Raw genomic sequence first — 19,110 nt, forward strand, 5'->3', positions numbered from 1 at the left:
CTGAAATTTATAAATTCTAACAGGTTGTTAGCCGGAAACAAAGTTAAGAAAATTAACATTACAACATGAAAAAGTGTAATGTTTGCCATATTTTGAGCATAATGCCGTAAAAGATATCGCTATTTGTTGTAATTTTTATTTTTATTTTTTTTTGTGTAACATTATAGTATGCTTCCAAATTCGTTCGTTTCATTGAAATTTAAATTGACAGAACTTGTTAGATTGTGAACATTACAAGTACAATAATATAGTATAACTCGCTGTTTCATGCTTTGGCGTGAAAATCAATCGAAAGTGGTAACCCGGAAGTCTTGCCACGAATTTCAACCCCTGGCGGCATTTGTGCTTAGCTTTACAAGCTCAACCATCCATATTATGAGCTGCCCTATCGCTACGCCATCTATAAACTTTGTAAATGGTGGAATTTTTATTATTTGCGTCCAAAAATCTGAACCTGGAGCTCAATAACTATAGCAATTTTATAACAAAATATAATAACAATAAATAACATATTTTTAATTTACAAACCCTTTACCGAAAATATTTCTCATTTTTAACTAGAAATACGAGCCACGTGGTAAACGCTTTAACCTCTTTTACTTCTTATGACGTAGTGAGAGATTTTCGCTTTTCATAAACGCTGAATTTAAGAGCGAACTGATTGGACCATTGTTTGATGATATTTCTTTTTTTGTTATTATTGTTCATTTTCTATATGGTCTATTGAGAGGAGATATTTTATTTTGTGTATATTTCTAATATCAGTGTAATATCCCGAAATTGAAAATAATTTTCAGTTTAACTTAAAAAATAAGTTATAGAGTTATATTAAAGAAATTGATTTCGTATTTATTTTAGTGATATATTTCTTGATTCTTTTCAAAAGAACCGTTCTAAATAAAGTAGTAAATTGTTTACTGCAGTTATATTTTTGTTGTGAATAAAATTTTAACTTTCATTTATGATGAAAGCAAATTCAAGACTGTTTGTGTATTGGCTGAAATTGATTGAAAGTTAAAAACAATTTAGTTTTCACGTGCTCAATAATGAAATATTATGAATTTCATTTCCAGTTGATTAAGTAATTGTTTCCTGACATCATTTATAATATTTTATTTTAAATTCATCAAATCTTTTATTTTTAAGTGTTAAAGAGTGTAGTGTTTATCCAATGAAAGAATAACGTGTTAAATCCTTTTATATAGTTATTTGATTCTTGTGTTATGACCTAATGTATTAACGTTACTTCAGGCATAAGTGTAATTGATTTCATTGCTTATTGTACCGATTGAAGTTTTATAAAATTTATTAATATTTTGGATTGAAATTTATTTATTTTTCTCTCTTTGGTTGCCTAGTTTAGGGTATTATAAACCATTCCTTTGGGATTAAACATTACAAATCATGTGATGTGTGACAATTTATATAATGTCAAATACATAGATTTTAGAATTTGTTTAAACTTCTCCAATGCATGTCTTGCTTAAAATTTTTTTAAATATATTTTTGCTGCAAGCTTTATATAAGATAAGATTTATTAAGAAAAGGAATAGCAACCATACAAGATTCTAATCAATAAATAAAATTGTATATATTGTTTTGTGAACAATTCTTTCTTCTTTTTTTTTTTTTTTTTTTTTTTGAGTTTCTAGACAAACCTTACGCTAAAGTTATTTATTCTTAAAATGTAACATATTGAATACTAATGATATGTTTCTTTTCACATTTTAATATTATAGAAAATAATGTTCTTAATTATCTTCTCTATACTGTGCAGAAATAACATTGTAACTATTGAAAAGTAACAACAACAAAAAAACCTTTACACAGTATTCTGAACATGTTTTATGTTGAAAGATTTATCTTTGCTGTAGTGATCTAACTGCATCACCTTAAGCATTTTTAAGGCATGTATTAATATTAAGTAGTCAAAAGGTAAATCTGCAGCTTTAAGTAAGCATAAAAAATAATAAAAATACAAAACTAAAAGTATAACTAATTACATTATGAACAAAGTTTTATGTTTTTCTTCTGATCAATTAATTTTATTTGGGGCAGTTTGAACAATCTATGTAAGGAAAGCTTAATGCTTTTAATGTGCGAAATATATTTTAAAAAAGTCATTTGTCAATTCACTTTGAGAAGTTTTTTTTAAACACATTATATTTGTTACAATATGTATACAAAAGAAAGTAAAGTAGAAAGTAAGATTCTCAATACTATGTTTTAGCAGGTGTGCCCATTCAAAAATTTCCTATTATTTCATATCTATTCTTTTGTATTTAGGAATTATCTATGACTTTTATGGTTATGATCTATTTTTAGAGTAAGCAATATATTTTTTGAGAAAGTAGAATTTATGATAAATTTAATTTATCTTTTTGATTTTAACCGTCCTATTCAGTTTTTTGGTTCCTATATTTAAAACTCTCAGATATTATTTTAAGAAGTCATCCAATTTTTGCCAAGAAGAAAAAAAGTCTGAAAAAAAATGAATTCTTTATTTATTAATTAAACAAATACTCTCTACGAAAAAATATGCATTATAGTCAGTTGATAAGTATTATAGTAGATTTGTAGGATACTGAGAGTTGCAAAAATTAGTTTGCACAATATTTATTGCATTTCAATGAAGACTGGATTTTTATTATTTAAAAATTTTGAAAAATCTAGATCAAAGCCATTTAATATTTTTTTAATGTAAAATTTGCATCTTATTAAGTAATAGCTCTATAAAATTTTTTGTTTTATAAATTTAAGCTTAATTGTGATGGTTTTTATTATAAAAAATTGAAAAATGTTGTACAGGTGAAAATTAGCTTTGAATGATGCATAACATTGATTAGTTTACTGTTATTCAAAACCGAACGACCTACTTTGGGTGATCAGATTTTTTAATACAATCTTAGGTAACATAATTTTTAAAAGATTTTGTCATAGCCTTTTTAAAATATTTTAGTAATTTCAATTGACAAAAATTTTCTGCCCGAATCTTACTTCATGCTTGCAATAGTGACTTATTTTTTAAATTTTGTTTTTATCTCATTTTTTTCCACCTTAAATATATTTAAAATAAATATAAAAACTTTTTCAGGAAAAGATTGAATTACTAGAAAACTTGTGTCAGCAGTAAAGAGTATGTAAGTTATACCTATTATTTTTTTTAATAAAATTTTTGTTGAATTATAAATAATAATATATAATGTATATTATTATCATATGTCACAATATATAGTATATAATATATTGTTTATCAATATGTTGCCTGGTATTATTTCAATTGAAAAACATTTAATAGGAAAATAATTTTAAGTTTATAAAAAAAAAAAAATATTTTACAAATATTTTCTTTATTAAATAAAAAAAATTAAAATTGATAACAGTGCATTTTATTTCACTATAAACCAGGGCTGATTGTGCTCCGGAAAAAATCCGGATTTTTCGCCAGCAGTGATCCTGAAGTTTCCGGAGATCGAAGGTCCAGACGTTTCAAAAAATTATTGATCACAGAAGTTTCCGGAAATCAAATTTTTAAAGGTGGAACTAAAAAACACAGTTTATTTTATTAGTTTGTAAAGGAGAGCCAGAGCGATACTTTATAAGCTTATATTCATGATTAATATTAAATTTTTATCAGTAAATAGTTGTTATAATCATAAACCCCAGAAAGAAAGACATATTTGTAAATTTTAATTACTTCACCAGGTCATCATAGGTATGTGTAAATGGTAATAGGTATGTGCAAAATTTTAAATATATTTTAAGTAAACTAAGAAATATTGAGAAAAAGGAAGAAAAAAACAATGTTTTAATTTTTTTCTAATTTTTCAATTTAAACCGTTTTTTTTTTTTTTTTTTTTCAAACTCAAGAAATTTTCTGGAATTTTGATCTGGGCTCACAATCACCCCTGAAACATAAAATATCATAAAATTACTTTATTATTAGGGTATCTAATTATTTTTTTGTGAAGTGTCAGTTAAGTAAATAAAATTTTTAATTTGCATGTTGGTAATTCTTTTACATGCATGTACTTATTTATTTTTAGCAATTCACTATAACAATTTCACTTATAAATTGTTTGTGTTGGTTCCGATAAGTAAATGGGTGTAGTAAAATCGACCTTTCTATGTTAATGTATAATGATTCTTATATTTTTCCAAAAATGTAGAAGAGCATCCTACAAATTCTGTATTTTGCATATAATTTTAAGATACTCCAATATTCTGATTGATTCTCTCTAAACAGTTTTATATTGTAGTTGTATGAAATATGAATATTGTAACTTATAGCATCCTATTTATTGGGCAATAATTTAGAACTGAAGAAGTCCTGTAATAGCGAGTCTGTCAATGAAATGATATTTTTTTTAAAAAATCTCGTCAAACATCAAGTAAAGGTATATCCTCTTAACAAAGATAAGCAAAAATTTTCAATTTAATATTAAAAGTGTTTTTTTTTTCCAATAACATTTTGACAAAATAGTAATATTTACATGCCTGTAGTTTGTTGAATTATAATCTAAAATAAAACAAATTGATTTATGGAAGAGTAGTGCTTTCTTGACTCTTAAGAAGTTAAAGAAGAAGAACAATAACAGGCATTTTGACTTTAGAGAAGTGTGAAAGACTGTTAATAAGATAAAGCAATTTTAAAATATTGTCTATACAGAATAGACAGATTATAACCGTGAATTTAAAGAGATATTATAACCTTGCATTAATTTTTATAATAGATACTGTACACAATCTTCATTAGTAGTTTAAATATTTACTACTGTTTAATTTTTTTCATATGATATAATTATTTTAGGGGAAATGGCCATTTACTCAAGACTTATTGCCTGTTAAAAAACTTTATGATCTTATTAGTTTTAGCTACTAGTTAATATTCTAATTTTCTAATTTTCTTCAAGAACTCATGCTTTATTGTATGCATTCAGATATAGGTGTTGCCAACTGTAGGTGTTAACTGTAACTATTACGAATTATCTGCAGTTATTACAATTTTATTGTCAAGATTTGGTCTTTGGGGTTGAAGAATTAAAATTATGCTTTTTGAGAATTTTTTTATAAATCTAATAAAAATAAATTTTGTTTTCCTTAACTACCAAGAGTTATTAAATTTTGTTGTTAGCTACGAGTATTCAAATATAAGTAAATAAAAAAATAATAATAATCCTTAAGTGTTTTTATTTTTTTATTGCATTATAAATATTTGTATGTACCTATATTGGAGAAACACTCAGAAACTGCATTAATTTAAATTATGTTAATGTTTTATTTTATTTATGTTTACAGATGGCTAGTTTTCAAAGTTGACACCTCTCTGTATAAATTAAAGTTACTATTTTTTGGTGTTAATTTTGTGTGTGTATATAGATTTTTTTTTTAACTTTAGATTGAGTTTTTCAATATGTCCAGTCAGGAATCGCATGGTGTTGTATTGCCTTCTGGTAAGTGTGAGATTATAATGTTTTGTAACCTAAATATAGATTCTGATAAGTTTTTCCATTTTGAAAATTTTGCAGTGATATTTCTATTTGTTGAATGATTGTTTAATCTTTTTGCTTACGATTGGTACGATAGGTGCAACATGCTATGAGCATTTTTAGCATGTTGTGAGTTGTGAAATTATCGATCTCAATTTAAAATGCCAATATTTTTTATTTTACAAAATAACATATATTTTCATTATGTATATTTTGAATAATTTTTATATTGTGTAATTGTAAAAAAACTAGTTTATTTCTAAAATATAATCTCCTCTTGTAAAATATTATTTCATCTTTTTAAAATAGTAAAATTGCAAATCTGTAGCATTTTTTTCTTCTTTTTATTCAGTAGAATAACTAAGCAATAATAATTTTATAAAGCAAAATTAGATCTCGTATATTATTATAAGATTCTAGATAATAATAAATGTGTGTATATTAGTTAAAATTGACAAAATAGAAAGTACAGACTTAAATATAAATAAAATAGCATTACATTTTTAAAGCAATGCCAACAATCTGCGTTAGTATCATCTTAGATGATACATATGTAAAAAGTCTTGTCTTTGCCTTTAAAAATGAAAAATATAATATTTTCACTTATTTACTTTAGTCTATAACCATCTTAATTCAGTTTTTGAATTCAATTTTAATTGTCTTTCTAAATTTTTTGACAAGTTTTTTTTATTATTATTTTTATTTTGAAATTGTCTCAATTATTGATGCTAATATAAAATTATCTTTCTTAGTGTTATCAATTAATTTTTGTTTTATTTTTTATTGAAATTGTAGATGATAGCTACCTAGGTGTTTTTCCTGAACTTCAAAATTTAGACCTTGTATTATTAAGATGCCAGTACTGTGATAAATGTCTAATGCCGAATGTGTTGAAAGACCACACTGGTGTGTAGCAAATCGCTCTTAATTTCCAATGTATAATTTTTTTATTTATAATTTATTACCATGATATTATTTATCGCAGAGCGTTGTCCAAGCCGAAAGAGGTTGCCTGAAAAAACTCTTTCTGCAAGTGTAGAAACAGATCAGCTTCGTTCTGTTAAAACTCCAAGATATAAATGTGAAAGTCCACAAATTTACCCAGGTATTTATCTACCTATTTTACTACTCTCTTAAATATTTCAGCTATTCTTTGTTTTTATGATGTGTTTATAAAACCATAATTTCTAAGTCACTAAGGTGTCAGTGTAAAGAACTAGGATTCCGAACCCGGTTGTAAACCCATTCAGCTTCAGATTAATGAGTACTACTTTGTGTGGGATATGACGCTGATTGTCGCACAATAATGGCTGTTGGTCTCGATATTTTTTGTTGTTGTTGTATTTCTCTTGAATAAAGATGTAATAAATTCTTTTTTTCTTATTATTATGTTTTTTTACGGACTGCAACCACTGTGTAATACTGCCAAACCCAGCAATAAGTCCTCTGCAAACTAGGGATGTAACAAACAATTATTTGGTTGAATACAATGTTCAGCCGAATAGCGACGTTTTTTTTTTATTTAAAACATCATTAATAAATATTAGTTTTTATATAATAATAAATTAAGTTATTATTGAGAAATAATTAAAACTTAGCTGTATTATTAGTCTCAGGTAAAGAGAAAAAAATCTCACTAACAGATATTTAAAAAAAAAGTTAAGTTGAAAAAAAAAAGAATTAAAAAAATAATCTCTTAATTTTCTGAAAAAAAATTAGCATGAAACATTAATAGAGATAATGTCTATGTTATCATAAAAACTCCTATAAAAATTAAAGATTATATACAAAGCAAAAAAAAAAATTTTAATAATAAAATCGGATCTTAATTTCTAAAAGAAAATTATAAAGCTAAACATTTCAGTTTCCAATCACCGTATTTTTAAGAAAAAGTAAGGATTTAAGTCTAATAGAAACTATCTTAATTTCCATCTCATTATAAAAACAGAAATTTTTTGAAAAAAAAAAAAAAGCTAGATAGATACCAAAACAAAAACCGTTCTCACTTTTTAAATGAAAGTTTTAATGCTAAAAATTTCAATTTAACTTTTTTCACTTACTGTATTTTTAGAGAAAAGTAACCATAAAGAGTAATGTTCATTATGTCTTTAAAAATGCTGTCATAATTAAAACGCTGATGGAAAAAAAAGATTAATAACAAAAATAAAAAAAACAGGAAAAAAATTCTGCTTAGCTGTGTACTTTAACTTAACCCCTGAGAATCACAGTTTTCTATTTTGCTAGTTATCCATCTTACTGAACAATAAAAGAATAAAGTATATTAGAAATACACCATCAACATGTTTCGCTTTAGTTACAGCAGAAAAACAAGAGAAAATTAAGCAAAAAAAAAAGTTCTCAATTTTTAAAACATAGTGTTAAAAAAACAATGAAATTGACAAGCCTGAATGCAATTTTTAAAAAAAAGGGAAAAAATCAGCATTACAAAACACATGATTCAGTATAAAGTAATCTAGTTTCAATCCTTCCAATTTTACTTTTCCATGCGTCTTTCAGAACATAAATTAACAAGCTAGATTATTTCTAATCTGTGTAAAAACTATTTCTAATAATGTATAGTAAAAAAATACAATGTTAGATTATTCCTAATTAAATCTATTAAAATATTTTCCAGAAAAAACTTTGTTGAAAAATAATTTTCCAAATAACACTTTGCTGAATATTCTGTTATTGTTGGAAATTGTGATTATAATAATGCATGTTTGTACAATAGTACATAGTACTTTAAGTAGTATATTTGTGTATAACTTACTAACTGATTAAATAGATTAATAAATTAAATAGATTAATAAATCAAATTATTAATTTTTTTACATTCTTTTGAAGAAATAAATGATTTTCGATTGACCACAATTTGATTTTGATAGTGAGATCTTTTCATGGTCTTGCAAAGGAAATAGATTCACTGTAAAAGGGCTTTTTGACCTCTCTTCTTCACACACTTTCAGTCGACCAAGTTGGTGATTAAATATTTTTATTTACTGTGTTTGAGAGACAAAAAAGAGTAAACGAAGATAATTTTGAAAAAATTGGGGATTTTGTATAATTCAGAATTTGTATATTTTAGACAATTCAGTCGTAAAAAAAGAATCCCTATCAAGTTAGATTTTTTACTTTGCTTATTCATTATATGCTTAAGTATTTTAACTAAATTATGAAGTAAGCCAAATTTGAAATGTTTGGCTTGAAATGTTTGTTCTTTTTTCAGTATTTTAAAATTTTCATTTTTTACGACTATCTTTTTTTTAAAAATTAGTTGGAGAATATATTATAACTATCTAAAATGATTTCAATATTGGTTGTTATTGGAATTAACAAACTCAAAAATAAATGTAAAACAATAAAAATAATCTATGACCAAATGAATAAATGCCAATATTAAGTAGAAAATATTCTTGTCATTTATGATTAATAGTGGAATGTAGTATGTTTATTAAATATAAGAAAATTCATATCTTTGAAATATTTTAGATATTGTGCAATAGTTAACATGCTCTTTTTATTATTTCATAAAATTTATTGGATATTTTTCCTTCACATATTGGCTGCTTATATTTCTTTGTTAACATTTTTTAAAATTAATACATGCTTATAACTAATTGTGAATCTTATAGTAAATGTTTTAATACTTGTTATATCTTGAGAAGTTTTAATTATTTTTTTTTTCTTATAGAAAATGCAGATACTGTACCCTGCAAATTTTGTGGCTTTAGAGTAAAACTCTCGCATCTAAATTTACATTTTGGTAAAAAAATTATCTTTTACTCTATAATACATAATGAATTTTTATGTTTCCTAAAAAAAGTCATTTGACTTGATTTTAAATTTCAGACTTTTTACTTCATTTTCTAAAAAGGAAGTCTTAAACAGAGAAGCTTCTATAGAAGCATAGTGATAAGATTATCCATATTATTTTGGAATGTTTTTCATGCATTAAATTTGTTGATGTTTGACTAATGACATTCAGCTCCTAGTTCCATTTTTCTGATTTTTCCCCATCAGCTGCCAATTGAATTTAATTAGTCTGTTGTTTTATTCAAAAATTCACCTGGTTTAGTTTAAATAAGTCCTAAAAAGGTACCTATCAAAATAAATATTTTTAATTGGTTTATTGTTTTTCTGAGAATTAAAGAAAGTAGCATTACTGGCTAATGATGTGAGACTCATTTACTTATATATTTGAATTTTTTTTTAAGAAATTAAAAAAAAATTAATAAATTAAAGAAAAATGTTTTAGTTATTTTCAAATTCGTCTTTTTGTTGTTCAAGATAAAGTTACAGTTGCTAAAAATGAATACAATATATTTTCATTCTAATTAAATGATTCTGAGAATTAAAGAAATTTTTTCTGAGAATTAAAGAAAGTAGCATTACTGGCTAATGATGTGAGACTCATTTACTTATATATTTGAATTTTTTTTTAAGAAATTAAAAAAAAATTAATAAATTAAAGAAAAATGTTTTAGTTATTTTCAAATTCGTCTTTTTGTTGTTCAAGATAAAGTTACAGTTGCTAAAAATGAATACAATATATTTTCATTCGAGTTTAGATTTTAAAAAATATGGCTAATTTAATTTTTTTTCTAATATGTTTAAGTCCATTTTGTATCTATCCCAAACAAAAGGTATGGCAGCCAATTTAACTTTCATTAAAAAAACTTTCCTACTAATTTTTTTTCTCTTCATATTTTTGAAAAATTTTCTCTTAGTTTTTAATTTACTAAATTTTGTAGTATAAATTATATTTGTATGGAGTGGCGTACGCAAGGGAGGGGTTTAGGGGTTTAAACACCCCCTTGAGCTCAGAGAAAATGGCAAAAATAAAAATTTTAGTAGAAATTATGCATGCTATTATTTTTTAAGACTATATATTTTTATTTGCCTTATGCCTACTTTTTTCTTCTCACGGTATTTCTGAGAATACTGTTAAAACATTTACTATAATAGGGTTGTACTTTTGAAACCAAATTCACATGATACTGTTACTGACTGGTTCCTTTCTGTCCTGCCAGTATAGTTTTCGAAACTAGCTGTCATTCGCGAGGTCTTTACGCGATGATTCTGGAATCCTAGACGTTCTGTCGTCTTAGAGACAATTCGAGAATTTTGGAGATGCGGTGAAAAATTATATAAAAGGGGGAACGGAGTACAGTGGAGTTAGTTAGTCAGACTAAAAGTTATCTCTGCCGCTTGTCTTTCGGAGCTTGTCGCTAAATCTGTTTTGTTTTGTCTTAACAAAAAGTTCATTCAATCGCCGAATCCGTCGTCGCCACTATTTCAACTAGTGAAAAAATCAACAACTATACCATTGGAGATACTGTGCTCGTTGAAGTTATTCATTCCAGCTCGAAACTTTGAGATCCTAGCATAGCGGATATATCTGTGCCAATATATATATATATATATTTGCTGTTCTTGGATCTTTAGGGTGCCAAAACGCAAGAATTTAACAATTTTTAATTATTTTGAGAAAAAATCACGACCTGAAATTAGTGAGGTGACAGCATCTAGTACCGATGTAAGTTTTTCTGTTGTACAGAAATGTGATATTTCCGTTGAAAAAAACGTTTCTAGCATAACAAAATCTGATGAATGTGAAAGTGGCCCTCAAAGTGTTACTTCCCACCCATATGACATTGGACTTTTTTCAGAAGATATTACATTATGTTCCTATATTTAAAAAATCAAATCAAAATTTAACTAAACAATGTTGTCTAAATAAAAAGTCGAAATTGTCTAGCTGCCTAAATTAGGGAAATAATAGTGCTTTATTACAGACTCGAATTTCTTTTAGTAGTTTCAGAAAATTATGAACACCCCCCTTGAAAAAATTCTGCGTACGCCACTGTTTGTATCTAATTATTGTTTTCTTTTTTTTTGAAAAAAAAAACTTAAAATTTGTTAAAAATATATATTATGTAGAAAAAGCATCGAAATATGTCAGTTAATTCCTTTTAATGGTTTTTGATTTAAAAAATTTTTAAATTTAAAACTTTCAAGGCGCTGGTCTCTAAACCATCTTAACTTTGTGTTTGTAAGTCTTTTTATTTTTAACTATGTAATATTGAGATAATACAAAATAATAACCCCAATGAAATTTCTCTGGAAGTTATTGAAGTATTTGCTAATATTTTTATGAATAATATATTGTAAATAAATTATTGAGCTAGAAATATTTTCTAAAAAAATTATGATCCACGAAAACTTAAAACGTGGTGGCCACAGAACATGTAAAAGTTAGGATATTTAATTAATTTGGAAATGTCTTGGAATTAGAGTTAGAGGTATTTAAAAGTCCAATTTTTTTCTAAAAGTATTGGTCTTATAATGATTTTGGTTTAATGGTTTATTTTCAACTTTAATAACACGTAATATATATCATTTTGTAATATATTTTATGTTTAAGAAGATTACAAAACCAAAAACTTAATAATAAAATTTATGTCATTTGTTTAAAAAATCAGAAGCATTTGATAAAGTCAGTAATTTTTTTATTTGAGTTTGCTGCTGTGTCTGTTCACTCTTTATAAACAAATGTTTATAAAATGAATGGTTAAAAACCAAGTTTTTTATGTAATTCTCATGTCTTTTTTTCTTTTATTTTAGAGCAAATGCATAGGTTTTCTTCCACTCCAATAAGTTCAGGTAACTCATTGCCTAATGTGAATTCTTCTGCATTGTCAGAAGTAGACACTTCCAGTTCTAACTCCTCTCCCGTTTGGGAGAGTGATAAGAGTAACACTTATGACAGTTTGTCATCTTCAAGTTCAAACTCTGTTAATATTGTCAGATTAAAACATGACAAATCTAAATTTATTCCAAAAGATACTGTGATACCTGTTGTTCCATTAATGCCAAGCAGTTCAAGGTCGTGTGAAACTACTCAGGAACCAGTAATTTCAGATGAGAAACCTCCTTCCCCTGCTCAACAATTTTTAGCATCCTTACCAAATCATAAGATATCAAATCTACAAGCTATGCTTCCAGTGACAACTTCAAATAACATTGTTTCAACTCCTTGTTCTACTCCAGAGACTTTCAAATGTCGTTCTTTTTTCGAGACTATTGAGCCCTCCTCTTCCTTTGTTACCACTGTTAAAGAGTCTTCTTCGGAAATGGGAAAAACTCCTAAACTTATCATTAGGAGAGGTAATATTAATTTTCTTTTTTTATATTTATATGCAGTGATAAGTCCCATATCCGGAATCGTCGGGATTATGGCAAGGCTGTAAAATAGATTTTTCTGTATAATAGGTCTTTAAGGTAAACAAGTATGAAAACATCCTAATTCAATATAAAATAGACGATAATTAACATCAGTATAAATAAATAAGACTCCTGCGTGGTTGTGCTAATTTGAAAGATTTTGCTACAGATTTCCACATGATTTTTAAATTTTCGATGCAAGTTCCGAATCACACATTTCAGTCAGCAATTATTTCTCAATCTACGATTAGCTATGATTCCACAGTTAATAAATGTGCCTTTGCCTATTGCTTTTTGGTAGCTATTAAACCGGATTATCACTTCGTTTTTAAAATCTCAATGTTTTAATACAATATTTTGATCGGCAAGCTTCAAGTTGCGCATTTTGCACTCAAGTATTGTCGATTCACCCGAAAGTTCACGTGGATTTGTGATTGCATTTTGTCAGTTATTGTTACCGATTTTCATAGTTTTTTAAGGCTACATTATCATACACAGGAAATTTCGATTCGCGCATCTGTAGGATTACTTTTTGATGACTAGATTTTGGCTATTTTATTGTCCATGTGGTTTTGCCTATCACGATTTCAACGGTTTGGGGCTTCCACATGATTTTTAAACTGTCTATTTCATTTTTAATAGAATATTACTACGATTCGCAAATTCTAAATTGAATTGCGCTTTTGAATAATCAATTAATGTCTGACTTTAGTCATGATAATCCCATCTCAAATCACAATTTTTTGAAAATTTAACATTTTTGTGCACTCTGAAATCAAGAGCGTGATTCTTGTTCGATATCCAATTTTTTTGTTTTTTATTTTTAAAATCGGAAATCGAATTGAAATGGAACAAAAATCGGAATTCGGGTAGCAGAAGACGGAGGATTCTTATCCAGGCATGCTTTCTATTTTCAACAAATCACAAACGAAATTTTTTTCAATTAGGGAAAAAGAGTTTTGTGTATTTTGATTGTTAAAAATTGTCTGGAAAAAAGACCCTTTCGGTAGGCGAACGTCCGATATAGGACTTTACACTGTATGTTAAAAAAAATTTCTATGGAATGTTTTCCACAAGTTATATTAAATTTTTTTGTCATTTAAAATTTACAAAACAATTTTATAATTTTTCTAGTTCATTTAATTTCATTTTGATTTGATAGTAACAGTCACAAATATTTCGTACTCTTTCCTAAACATTGGTTTCCATCACTTTATCATCTTTACCTTTCCTACATTGGCAATCACAGAGATACTCTAGTGTCATTAGTATTTTTGTTAATGTTAATTTTTTATTCAAATTTTTTATTGTTATTTAATACTATTTGATAGTTTGTAACTTAACCTTTTAAGTAATTAATTTCTGTATGAGGCTATTGTTTTGAAATATTTACATATTGTCTGCCTTTTTTAAATTATATATTCAACTCAGAAAAACTTTTAAATATTTTCACATATTTGGTAGAATCCTGTATATAAGTAGATTTCAGTATTATTATAATTGTTAAAGTTATTAAATTTTTCATTCTGCCATTTCCTTATTAAAGTACCAAATAAAATATTATTTATTACAGAATTAATAATCAAGTTAGCTACCAGATCTTTTATGTCTGATATTTAAGAAAAATTGCAAGATTGCCTTAAGAAAAATTGCAAACTTCTATTGAAACTATATCTTAGTTAAAAAAAATAAGACTTCCTGAGATTCATTCTGGTTGTTCTTGGAGAGATTCTTTTACTGTCCGCTCTTCTTAGGTGTTAAGAAATAGTTTTTCAAGCTCTGTGTTTGTTAAATTCATAAAATATATTTAAAATTATTTTTTAAACTTCATCAACTCATTTATTAAATGACTAGTTTGATTATTTTAATCAATTTATTCATTAAATTGATTCTCTCAAAAAGATGCCATTTAAATTTTTTACGCTAAATTATATTTTAACACTTTATGCATTGTTCTAAGCCTTTCAAAAAATGTCATATATTCTAATAATTAGACTCATTTATTTGAATTCATACAAAGCACTTATACCTGCTAACAGAAAATAGCTGTGCATGCAGATTTTTGCTCCTTATGATTCTCATAAAAAAAAGAGAAAAAACTTATCTAAATAATTGATATTATGTTGTCGATTATTAAAATGTTTTTATTGCTTTAACCAATTATCTAAAAACATTAATATTTTTTAAATTTAAATTAATTTTAATTCGTTAATAAAAGTTCAAATATTTTTTCTGTGTTAATTTTTGATTTTGAATTGATTTTTATTTTGATTATTGTTATTTTTTAATTTTTTTAGTTTCACATCAAAATCCAAATGATGTAAGAAGAATTGCTCTTAACAAAGGTATACTTAAATTGCCTCATCCCGCATTTATATTTGCTACTAAATTTTTTACCTGATTACTATTTGCATTTATTTATTTATCTTTTTGTTTTGCTTTATTTCAAGAAAATTTTTTGGGTAGTAGAGTATAAATGAGTGTTTTGTTGATATTCAAAGTATTTTGACTGAGTATGATAATCAGTCAAAATAAAATTTTTAATTAATTTCTTAAATTTGAATAAAAATTTAAGAAATTTTTTTCTTAAATGTACATCACGAAAAAAAAAATTTCCCTCTTAAAATTTTCTTTTTTTGTTATACATTTTACTTTTTGTTCTTATTCATTTTGAATTGTTTAAAAACTAAAAATTCCAATTTATTCTGCATTATTTTGCAACTTTTTGAATGCTGGTTAACAAAGAAATACAAAATTCTGTCCTACATAATGTTTGCAATTTTTTTTAATATGTTATCATTTTAAGAACTCCTGTTAACCACAGGCAATGGAACATGCATTGAATTAACTTCAACCTTTGAGATGAATACATCCAACAACTGCTGAATTTTCAGACAATACTATCTTAGTTTTAACATCAGATCTTTATTTAATACTAGTTTTTTTTCTTCAATATTTGAAGTAATTTTGTTACAACTATAACTATTCAGTTTAAAAACTTGCCTAAAAATAAGTGTTTATCAATATTTGTTGATTTTCGATGAATATCAGTTTTAGAAACTTGAGAATGGTTTTTGATGCATCCAGTTCAACCGCTATATCTAAATTCCCCCATTCAGATTCTTGATCTCCGATGCGTAATTCACACGAATTTTCATTTAAATGAAAAAGTTTCACTGAAACATGCATTTTGCTCATTGCTATATAATAGTTTTTATTACAAAGAAAAGCTTGTTTATTAAAACCTTTTAATTGACAATAACTAAATTGTTTGTTTACAAAAAATCAATCAATCAAGAGAGTATATCTTTGTTTTGCAGAGTTTAAACTGATTGAACTTCTTCAAATCTTTTAAAACAGCAGCAGCCTTAATTATTTAAATTTTGTTCTACTTGCTTTGAGTCCTAGAGAATAGCTACTATGATTAATTTTATAGCTTGTTTTTATTTATTTATTCATTTTAAGATCTTAATATTAAATTTTAAGTATATTAAAGTTATTAGAGAGGTCAAAGTTACGGGCCCAATATTATAAAGAAATGTGCTATTCTATTGTATACCTGCATGTTCTTTCTCTCACTTTTTTGGCAGTTATTCTCTGAATTTTTGCTTGGTTTTTAAAGTTTCTGTATTTTATTATGTTATTACGACTCCACAAATATTAGGACACATTGATAAATTTTAAATTTTTTAATGTTCATGATTTGCAACAATTAATCGTAATTTTTACAAATTTTTGACTTTCGTTTTCGATATTAAATCACTCAGCAATTCTGGCACAATGCACAGTAGAGAAGTGCCATTATCTCTCTGTTGTTTCCTAGCTGTAAAGCAGTGTACTAAACTTGTAGCAGAAGATTCGAATAAAATATGCAAACATGAAGCTAATGATGGATATATTCTAAATCTCTTCTATTCTATTCTAAATCTGTCACTAAAATCTAGACCAGTTGCACCTCATTTATCAAAAAAATAGGATTTTGAATGTGTAGTTGATATAAATAAAGAACCTTAACAATGCAGTTAGCCAAAGAATCCTACTTCATTGAAAATAGTTTCAATTAGCTGTAGTTATAATCTAAAGACCATGTCCAAAAATTGGATGGTTTTTAGGTAGGGTAGTAGGGTGCAGGTGGAACTCAATATGCAACCATCTTCTTATGGTGTGCTCCAGGGTTGTTCTGATCAAACATAATGAGCGAAGTAATACTCAGTGAAAATTAACAAAAAATTGATGAACTTATGATATTTTCTGAAACATTTCAGGATTGAAAAAAATAAATTATTGATTAGAATATAATTTATTTACGGTATTCAAACCTTCTAAGAAGTATAAAATAATAAAGTGTATTTATTTCAAATGTTTTAGCAAACTTAAAATGTTTTTTTAAGGCATGATTTAAATTTTCATTAATTTTAAGTATGATGCACAAATGAAAGATAGTAACCGATTTCAAAAAATTTTATGCAGTTTTTTCTTTTGTATTCCAATGGTTTTTTTTCTACTCTAAAATGTTCCTAATTTTTTTTAAAAAAATAAAGAAATAGAGAAGGAAAGAAAAAAAAAACTTTCCGGTCCACTTTAAGTGCGCAGCCATGCTTTAATCTTTCAGAAATATTTGCAAGTATTGAAAAGACAAAATTATCATCTAGCTTTATCATTTTATGTGCAGAATCTACTGATTTGAGTTCTATTAATTCAATATGTTTCATTCAGTTTAACTCGAATTAAGTAAAGTTGAATGTATATGTTTTAGGTATCAAGGAAAACCCTAATGCAGATAACTTACGCTGTTTTTTATTAACAAAAGGACAAAGCCGTCCACAAAAAATAAAACCTTCCAAGCATCAGGTGAAGTTTAGTGAAGCAAACAAAGAGAAGTAAGTAACATTTTATGATATTTTGAAATGTTATTTTATCATATTAAGCTATATTATGGTATCTAAGTTGTATAAATGAAACTTTCAAACTTTATTTATTTACTTGCTTATAGAATTATTTTCTATATTCAAAACTAAATAGTTTAAACTTTAGAAAATCATTTTGATATTTACATTTGGCATTTTTAGTTAAAAACTATTCAGTTATGTCAGTATTTTACAAGAAAGTAACAAAATAAAATTTTTACATTAATTGATTTTCCATTCTTTTAGCATAAAAATGGACTAGACGTTCCTGAACTTAAGAGTTTCTCAGAAAATAAAAAAAAAGTTCAATTCTTTCTGTGTAATTCAAGAAAACTAATAACCATTAATTATTGTTTTTTTTTTAGTTTATTGATCAGTTTATTATAATGAAGTATAATTTTTCCTACTTAATAAAAATCAACTAAATAGTCTCATGTAATAAAAATAAACTGCATAAATTTATATTTTAAAGTTATTATTTAGGAATTAATTTACAGGAAAGAAGTATGGGATTAAATATTTATGATGTATTTTTTTAAAAAAACATTTCTTATGTGATCAGAGATATTTTTCATATTTGAATAGGCCTTTTTAAAATAAGAATAACTTGTATTTTGTTCTTGGTATGTCGCTGACTTCTGAACAACATTTTTTAATTAATTAAATTCATTTTTAATCAATTAAATAAATTTCATTGTGTAAGATTTATTTTATCTTTAAAAAAATGTTCTTCACATCGTTTACTGATTTTGGTAAATTATTTTGTACATTATTTAGATAAATTATTTTGTTCGATCATTAACTGATCTTTAGTCAATGTAAAAACTGAGCCAGGTTTGTGTAGGTTTTGAAAATGTAAGAGAATAATAAGTAGTAAAATAAATAAGTAAAATAGATGTTAAAAAAATGATTAGAAAATAATGCTGTGAAATTTTATTACTAGAAATAATTGTTTAACATAAAAAAGTAAAAAGTTATAGTGTGAAAGTAAGTAATTTCATTAGCTTTTAAATCTAGGTGCTTTTATATCTACTTTCAAAATCTAATTTTTAAAATGAAATAATATTAGGTAAATACTCTTGAGACTGAATTATAAAAATTCTATATTTTAATGTTTCATCAGTATTTTATATCTTTAAAAGATTTATCTTAAGTTTTATTTATCACTAGATTAAAAAGAATTATAAATTTGACATATTTTAGCAATACCAAATCTGGTACAGTATAACTTTGAACCATATTTCACACATCTTTTGCTTTCCCGTTTCGTCTTTTGTGTATCTTATTTTAGCAGCCCTGTTATCAATGCTTTTCTTATAATGTTAATAATACTTATTTAGATACTATTGTTAATAACATCCATTCTAGCATTTTTCGAAAAATCTGCCAACATTTTAAAAAATAATTACATTCTATCAATGTTTGAAAGAAGAAAAAAAAGAAAAACAATATTCCATTTGGAAGAAAATAAGGACTGGTTACAGTTG

At 25.6% G+C, this 19,110-nt stretch overlaps 1 protein-coding gene across 4 annotated transcripts in view; it reads left to right on the plus strand.

Moving 5' to 3' along the window:
* Nucleotides 1-610: 610 nt before the first annotated feature.
* The window catches only part of LOC107452567 (uncharacterized), a 30,616-nt gene continuing 12,116 nt past the window's right edge, over nt 611-19,110 (plus strand). For 2 of the 4 annotated variants that reach the window (XM_043046734.3, XM_043046737.3), the window contains exons 1-9: nt 611-1,081; nt 3,095-3,140; nt 5,399-5,453; nt 6,285-6,395; nt 6,475-6,594; nt 9,184-9,255; nt 12,117-12,659; nt 15,014-15,061; nt 17,473-17,596. In XM_043046734.3, the coding sequence (XP_042902668.1) occupies nt 5,414-5,453; nt 6,285-6,395; nt 6,475-6,594; nt 9,184-9,255; nt 12,117-12,659; nt 15,014-15,061; nt 17,473-17,596 (1,058 nt within the window). In that variant the 5' untranslated portion in view covers nt 611-1,081; nt 3,095-3,140; nt 5,399-5,413. The remainder of the gene's footprint in view (nt 1,082-3,094; nt 3,141-5,398; nt 5,454-6,284; nt 6,396-6,474; nt 6,595-9,183; nt 9,256-12,116; nt 12,660-15,013; nt 15,062-17,472; nt 17,597-19,110) is intronic. The other 2 variants (XM_043046735.3, XM_043046736.3) reach the window with 2 other exon arrangements.

Source organism: Parasteatoda tepidariorum, chromosome 2 (assembly GCF_982258835.1).
Source record: "Parasteatoda tepidariorum strain Cologne lab strain chromosome 2, Ptep-v5.0, whole genome shotgun sequence".
NCBI lineage: Eukaryota > Metazoa > Arthropoda > Arachnida > Araneae > Theridiidae > Parasteatoda > Parasteatoda tepidariorum.